The sequence below is a fragment of the Xiphias gladius genome, chromosome 17 (assembly GCF_016859285.1).
Source record: "Xiphias gladius isolate SHS-SW01 ecotype Sanya breed wild chromosome 17, ASM1685928v1, whole genome shotgun sequence".
NCBI classification, from domain to species: domain Eukaryota; kingdom Metazoa; phylum Chordata; class Actinopteri; order Istiophoriformes; family Xiphiidae; genus Xiphias; species Xiphias gladius.
The window spans coordinates 12,425,944-12,434,105 of NC_053416.1; the positions used below are offsets into that span (position 1 = coordinate 12,425,944).

At 40.1% G+C, this 8,162-nt stretch overlaps 1 protein-coding gene across 2 annotated transcripts; it reads right to left on the reverse strand.

The window, feature by feature from the left end:
• Window positions 1–1,450: 1,450 nt before the first annotated feature.
• Window positions 1,451–6,442, reverse strand: irf1b (interferon regulatory factor 1b). Of its 2 annotated transcripts, XM_040151286.1 has the most exons (10): window positions 6,325–6,442; window positions 5,569–5,661; window positions 4,888–4,987; window positions 4,614–4,781; window positions 4,380–4,420; window positions 4,005–4,137; window positions 3,643–3,759; window positions 3,460–3,488; window positions 3,138–3,255; window positions 1,451–2,730 (listed from the first exon to the last, which is right to left on the reverse strand). In XM_040151286.1, the coding sequence occupies exons 2-10, from the start codon at window positions 5,653–5,655 to the stop codon at window positions 2,639–2,641; spliced, it is 885 nt and encodes a 294-aa protein (XP_040007220.1). In that variant the 5' UTR covers window positions 5,656–5,661; window positions 6,325–6,442; the 3' UTR covers window positions 1,451–2,638. The 2 variants fall into 2 exon arrangements, with proteins under 2 accessions (XP_040007220.1, XP_040007221.1); XM_040151287.1 differs by lacking the exon at window positions 3,138–3,255.
• Window positions 6,443–8,162: the final 1,720 nt, after the last annotated feature.

The window sequence follows — 8,162 nt, forward strand, 5'->3', positions numbered from 1 at the left end:
TAACTATGTTTTTGGTTGTCAGAATCATTTGACTCTGACCTGCCCACTGGTAGATGTATTGCTTAAAATCCATGCCAACATAGCGTACACATGGAAGTACGTGGGCAGTGATGGTTGAATCGTTTGAAATGGACGTATCTGTTTTCGTACATAAAGGGGGCATAAATGAGCCTTTAGGGTGAGAAGGCCAAGCAAATATAGTGTTTGAAGATAATGAATTAAACACAAAAGTACAAAACACAACAATGTTAGCTGGGGTTACTGCAACAGGCTGCCACTAGAGTGCCGCCATCTTGAAACAAGGACGTTCAAGTCCTTAATAATTCAAAAATACATAAAAACTGAATCAAAAGCTTCTGCCTTTAATCTGAAAAATTAAATGAAATGTGTGGTTGCCTCTCAAAAGGCTTTACTTGCCTCATATGAAGTCACATGATATACTGTAAAGTGTATCTACATGTCCCACACAACACTTAACCCAAGCTTGTAAATTATTAGTTTGTTTGAACGGCATGAAAAGCCTTCAGCCTCTGGTTATCATCAAATTTTAATCTTTGAAAGTGGATTGACATGTCTAATAACATGACTTACAATCATCAGCAAACACCTGGGCAGCAGATCTGGGCGTAAATCCTCACACCCGTTGCCTTTCTTCATGCTATTTATTGTTATTCGTGCTGAATTATGCCTATTGTGAGTAAAGTCAACATGCAGGATTACAGTACACTCACCGAGCACTTTATTAGAAACACCTGTGCCCCTGCTTATTCTTGCAGTCATCAAATCATTCAATCGTGTGTCAGCGGAGCAGTGCATAAAAGCAGATTAAGGTCAGACGCTTCACATAATGTTCACATCAAACATCAGAATGGGGAAAGAATGTGATCTCGGTGACTTTGACCATGGCATGATTGTTGGTGCCAGTCAGGCTGGTTTGAGTGTTTCTGAAACTGCTGATCTCCTGGGATTTTCATACGCAACACGTCAAACCGTGAGGCAGATGGGCTACAACAGCAGAACACCACATCTAGTTCAACTCCTGTCAGCCAAGACCAGATATCTGAGGCCGCAGTGGGAACAGGCTCACCAAAACTGACAGTTGAGGACTGGAAAAACCTGGGTTGTGGTAGAACGGGAGATTGGTAGCATGAATGTGCATCTGACAAATCTGCGGAAATGATGTGATGCAATCATGTCAACATGGAGCAGAATCTCAAAGGAATGATTCCAACATCTTGTGGAATCCAGGCCATGAAGAACTGAGGCTGTTTTGAGACCCTACCCAGTATTAGTATGGTGTTCCTAATAAAGTGCTCGCTGAGTGTATGTTGTGCAACGACACTATTTCCCCCAAATCTATGGGGATTATAAGGGAACAAGAAAAAATATGAATAAATTATGAAAGAACTTGCTTTATATCTATTTAATAATAAAACAAACACCACAGGTTAATCAGCAAAGGCCCATATACAGAACAATTTATATTCTTTTTAATTAGGTAATAACCTACTCTTTTGTGGCAAACCCTGTTTTAATTAGTAGTAATGGTTTCTTCTAAAAATTGGACAAAATGTTGAATACAGTTTAACCTGTATGCTACATTGTTAACAATAAAATATGAATGAGAGATATGTGATTTAAATGCTTTTTTGAGCTTTTTAAGACTCTGTTTTAGGATTTAATGATTATTAAAATAATCCTGTGCCGTATATTGTGCTGATCTGGACCAAGGTCATTTGACTTTTGCAATGAGACCTTTAATTTGCCTCTGAAGGAACATTTGCTGGTTGGGTCAGTGGTCAAAGTCATTCATTTCATTACAGCACAGCACTTAATGTCCTCCATCTCTGCACACATAAACTTAAACCCCTTTGTGTTAATAATAAGGAGTCATATTCATCCACATTTTTACAATAGATTTTTTATTTTATAAAAACACACAGAAAAAACAACTATTTACAAAAAGATAAGATTATGAAGTGGATCTTTTACCAGAAGTGGAGGGGTTTGATTGAGAAGATAGTTTGACAAAATGTCTTATTCACTAACCTTTTTAACTAAAATTCACTTGTACATATAACGGAAAAAAAAGACTTTATGTGATAATTATTTGACGTATTATATTAACCGTCTGTCAAATGTTAAGTGCACTGAATGCGTGGCTATTTGCATTTTGAGGTTAAGTACTCGCTTCCTCATATGTATTCATAGCTGGGTATGATCATGTAAGTGCCCTGCCTGAGCAATAATAGGGCAGATCTCTGTCCTATCATCCCACAAAACTTAACACCAGGCAAAAAAACAGACAAAAAAACAGACAAAAACATAGATAAAGGACAGCATGTCCTGTATCAGCAGTGCACTTCACATCTTTTCTTCATAAATTCACATAAAGGCAGAGCAATGAAGAAAACTGTCCAAACTGGTACTGAGTGTCAAACACACGGCGCCTGCTGGGCTGGGGGTTGGGGGATTGGAGGGGTGTAGCTTAACGTGCGGACATCACCTGTCACACACTGGAGGGATGATGATTCAACTGAGAAGATGGGAGAAGACAGTGGGCAGGAAGAGCTTTTTAAGTCCAAAGTTTCAAAGCATTGTAATGTCCTGTCCTGAGCCCCTCAGAGCTGGGGAGGGTCTATAGCTGAAAGCAGTTCCAGAGGTTGTCTGTGGGAGTTATGAAGTCGGAGCCCAAAGTTGTGTACCGTGGCAATTCATCTAGTTCATCGACTGTAAAACAAACAGAGGAAATCCGAGGTCAGAATGCTGAAGAAGAATGCAAACTTGAGCTGCCAGTAGCCCACAGGAGATGTGGTCTAACCTGAAGGACTAAACGTTCAAAAGACGACTTCAATAAATCCCTTTCCCATACCTAACCATATGTACTTAATTTTGTCGGCTGAGTGAGTGACACTGACTAACAAGTGTGTTTTAGGTAAACAAACTCTTGTATAAACACACATTTACATCTACATCTTTACACTTTAAAACTCCTAAATTGAGCATGGAGTGTTATGTTCAAGCAGCAGATGGGCGGCCATCATTTAGATGCCATATGAACTTGATGTCACAATCTTAAGGAATTACTTTGCAGATGGATTTAGAGACAGTTGTCCATCTGACCCATCAACATTTACCTGAGGAAGAATCACTCCACTGGCTCCCTGGACTGGTGCATGGTTCATTGTTCAGGAACCCTGTGCCATCTAAACCGCTATTCATCCAGTGTGAGTCTCTCTCCAGTTGCTGGCAAATCTGAAATAGCAACACTGGACTGAGTACAGCTATGTTTTGCACAAGTGCCCAATTTCAGTTTTCTCACACCAGTCTTTGACAATCAATCTTATAGTTTTGGGGTGTTATTACACAAGCCAAAAAGGGCAGAATAAGACAAACATGGGTATTCCTGTCAATGAAAAATGCATGCTATTAAGATCAGGAGACAAAATCCATGCTTACCTCAATAATGTCGTCATTACAGTCGTAATCTGGAAGATCACATCGAAAAGAGAAGGAAAGAAAAGGGAGGGGACATGAGTACGGCACTGTGATGTTGATCTGTCTGTCTGAATGTACTTCACTTCGCTTAGGCTAATCCTAAACCATTTATTAGCAGGTATGACATATGTGTTGTTGTCTTACCGATGCTGTGCTCCGGTGAAACTTCAAATCTGTGGTAGAAGTTTGAGAAGCTGTCAGGCCCAATCTCAACTGCCGAAGACCATTCAGGAACTTCACATGGAGCCACAGATGTGAAATCTGCAAAGATGGCAAACGATAGCATCAAATACACTTGCTCCCGTTGTCAGTGGCAAATTCAAGGCAGCCCTCACTACGCATTAACATTAAGAACATTTCATCTGTATCCTCTAAAATGTGTATGGCAACAGGACAGAGCCGTATGTGTTTACGTATTCATCTACTAATTTCACAGTTTCGACCGCCACAGGAAATTACAGCGCTATCAAGTTTATTCTTCAACTACTCCCAGCTTTATTTCTCACCTAGCTGCTCTGTGTGCACTGTGCTGTCGACTGTGTTTTCCTGAGTGGTCAAAGTCTCTTCCTGCACTGACACATCCAAGGGAGACTGAGCATCACTGTAGTCCGTGTCTTCCTCCATCTTGACCTCTCGGCTCTGCAGAGGCAAATAAAAGCCAAATTCAGTGAGATTTAGGAAATTCCCGTGATAGAAATGAAAAAAAGAAAGAAATGTACAGGTGTATTTTTAGCTACTGCACCAATACCATTACAGTAAAATCATTTGATAATACTATTACATTATCTACATCATTCTGAGAGTGGTATAATTAGAGTAGGCCTTTGACTATATAAAAATAAGTGTCACTACATATACAGTACAATAACTACAGTATTTACCTTCTTCTTTGTCTTTGTTTCCTTTGCTTTGCTTTGTTTATCTGTGCAGACGGAGGAAAAACATTTTGGTCATTTGACTTCTCAAACAGCTCACAGTGTGATTGTAGAACAAACTGACTGACTTCATGTGTAAAACAGACAAAGAAAAAAGAGCAGCAGCAAGCAGACGCCGCACACCAGCGCTAATTTATGTACTTAAGAAAATGCTTGCTCACTTCCTGTCAGTTTTCTCACCTCTAGATTTTGGGTAGGCGGGCAGCATCCTGAAGACCCGCATGGCTTCGTGGCCTTTGTTGACGCTCTTGTCTTTCACCTCTTCAATGTCAGGCAGTGAGTTCATTGCACAGCGGAAGTTGGCTTTCCACGTCTTTGGGTCACACATCTGGCCCTCGACATATTTCCCTGCAGGACGAATTTTATTCAGTTTCATATCGTTCTCGTCCAAAACTAGGAATTATTTTCTGCTCTCCTATTTGCAGTCGGTGTGTGTGTATTCACACTTGCTCACCTGTGTGGATCGCCCATTTTTTGAACAGACATGCATCCTTGTCCAGCTCCCAGCCATGTCGCGCGGCATGCTTCCAGGGAATTGTGAACGTGGTCTTGTCCTGGAAAATACAAAAGGACATAATGAGTTGGGACGAGGGTGGTCACAGATTCAACATAGAATAGATTAAAACATGTGCACAAATTTTCAAATATTGCAAGAGGCTGCCAGTCAGACTGAGCATCTAACTCGTAGGCCGCTTTTAACACTTTTCTATTGCATGGCTTTAAATTGTGTAAAAAATGTTATTTGCACGGCAAAGTCGCAGTAGCCAAAGGTGAAAAACAAAACCACACCAAACAAGGTTTCTTCTTTTCTCTTTTTGAACCACAGTATGACATGTGAGGAGGAGGTTTTTAATTTCTCTCACATGTTTGTCTCATTTCCCACTTGCAGATATTTGTGATATCTGTGATATTTGGGAGATAGAGAGCAAACCTGGGTGACAACGAAATCCCGGTGTCTACTTTCACCTGTTTGTATTGCCAGGGGGTGTTTAGTTTAAAGGGCTGCCACAGTATCCAAATGTTTTCCCGACCGTTTGACTGCCTAATACATCACTTCCTTTACTTTTCTTCCCCCTGTAAAACACCAAAATTCATCCAAACTGGTGCTTCAAACCAGAATCAATAAGCTCCTCACCTTGTCCACCCATGTCAGACCCGTGATGGAATTGGACTCGATCATCTTCTCCAGCCACGGCCTCATCCTCATTCTTGACACAGGCATGTTTCCCTAAAACAGAGGAGAGTCTTTAGATGAATGAGTAACGATGCGTGCGATTTACAGTAGTTGGAGCAAATAAACTCCCACATCTGCCTCAGCTGAGATTTACTGCTGCCTGCTGGCCAAGCAGGAGGGTGAGAAGAGTTCAAGTCCAGGGCACGCAGGAGAGCAACGGGGGCGTTTTCGCGTAGGCGTCAGCGTCACTTGTGAAGATCACAGTAGATTAAAAAAAAAACATTTGATCTCAATGTATCGGGGGGTGGGTTCAAATGTAAGTGGACTCATTTTTGAAGTCCAAAAGTTTAAAATAAGTCTTCGTGCAACTTGATTTCGTGCAGGCAGGAGGCATTTGGAGACGTGCGCCAAAAGATCCCCTTGTGCGAGGAGAGAGCTCACAACGCCCCCCGCCTGCAAAGCTGCGTGCAATACAGTACACACGTTGTAAAAAAGTCACTTCATCCGTCCTTTAATCAACTTCTGTCCGTAGCTAAGACTTAAATGACACAAGCCGTACCATCCGGAAAATTTAACGCATCACTGCATGAGACCTTTAGGGATATTCCGTGCATCTAGTCAAGATTTTCAGCAATTATCTTCAAAACGCAATAGAAATATTCAAATATGAGGCATTCCGTGCAATTAGAAGTAGTGGATTAATATCAAATCACTTACAGGCTTTGCTTGTTCTATGATCCGTAAGAAGAAAATGCACAAAAACAGGCCGCTTGGATTACGTTTGTTCCAGACAAACTTCTGTGTGTTTTCCACTCCGAGAGACCTCTCTTGACCAGAAGTGAACACTGACTGGGAGCTGCACGGTTCCTGAGCTTATATACACTGTGTCGGGTTTTCCCCGACTGGGCAAGGAAGCGGGCACACTGTAAAAAATGTCCACAGCGAAAACAAAGTCTCAAGTCGATTCCCAATTCAGTTTTTCATAGAGCATTTTAAAAATATATTCTTTATATGATTACAGCTTTCCAGTTGTCTTCCACTACAAAATCATTCATGACATGACTTTTTTTTTTTCTTTTTTTTTTTTAACGGAGTGTACATATTGTGAATGGAGGTAGAAAAAAAGCATATCACTGCAGTTAACAACACAATAATTACTCTTAAATCAGCATTTTTCAACCGAAGTGCCTTGCACTGTAAACAACTGATGCCCCCCCTGTGATTTAAAGACTCACTAAAGCATTGGATATATTGATTAAGTTAAGATGCATGGTTTTTTTTTTTAGTGTGTCAGCGCATGCGCTGCTGACCCTGCCTCAGAGGGCTAGATCAGTTTCCGAGAAATCACGCTGTTGATTGCAAGAAGGAAGTTAATAAGAGCAGGGGCTGATGACAATGGCTTCATGCACGTAGACTGAACATACCCTCATACTTGAAGGACCTGACTCGTCTGTCATTCTCGTGTGACACACGTACACCCACACACATATGTATGTATATATATGTATATGTGTATGCATATGCATATATATATATATATATATATATATATATGCACACATACACACACACACACACACACACATATGTATTTATATATATGTATATATATGTATGCATATGCATATATATATATACACACACACATATATATATATATATAGGTATATATATGTGTGTGTATACATACATATATATATATGCACACATACACACACACACACACACATATGTATGTATATATGTATATATATGTATGCATATATATATATATTTATATATATACACACATATATACACACACACACACACACACATATATATATATATATATATATATATATATATATATATTCTCATTCTCGTGTGACACACATACACACACACATATGTATGTATATATATGTATATATATGTATGCATATATATATATATATATACACGCATATATGTATATGCGTGTATATATATATATATATACATACATAGCATGCTGCAGTGCGGACTGCTTATTGCAAAAGATTAAATATTTGCAGGGAACGTCACATATTGCGAGTTTTGCTTTACTATGATATTTACACGAAGAAAATATAAAATGCTAAGAATACTAAGAAAATGCATGTAAACTGTAGTAATACCCCTGCACACGCTCCGGCGGATTCATCCTCCAGAAGCCAAAGTTCACTCTGCAGCCTGGCATGATAAACATGCGCAAGGGACCAGCCCTTTAGTATAAACAGCAACCCAGCGGAGAAGTCGGGCATTTACAGTAAATGATGTAGTGACTTCAGTCTGTTTGGCTTTGGGCAATGCAGCGTGATGCTCTGAGGCTATAAAGGCAGGGCGGGAAAAACGGGGCGGCGGTGAAGTACGCGGAAGCAGCAGCCGTTTAGCATCAATATGACAGGATGCAGACCGTATTACAGAGATGATCGCTCATGTCTGTGCCGAGAACTCGCCAAGAGCTCATGAGACGCACAGAAACAAAGCAATGCCGAAAAATGACAGGACGTGGTCTATATTCAAAGATTTCATTATATTTTCATTTGATTTTC

Coding starts and splice junctions, on each gene's coding strand:
- irf1b (XM_040151286.1), bottom strand. CDS start 5,655: ATGCCTGTGTCAAGAATGAGGATGAGGCCGTGGCTGGAGAAGATGATC. Junction 4,782..4,887: donor AAAATGGGCGATCCACACAG/GTGAGCAAGTGT, acceptor TTCGTCCTGCAG/GGAAATATGTCGAGGGCCAG. Junction 4,421..4,613: donor CGCCTACCCAAAATCTAGAG/GTGAGAAAACTG, acceptor CCGTCTGCACAG/ATAAACAAAGCAAAGCAAAG.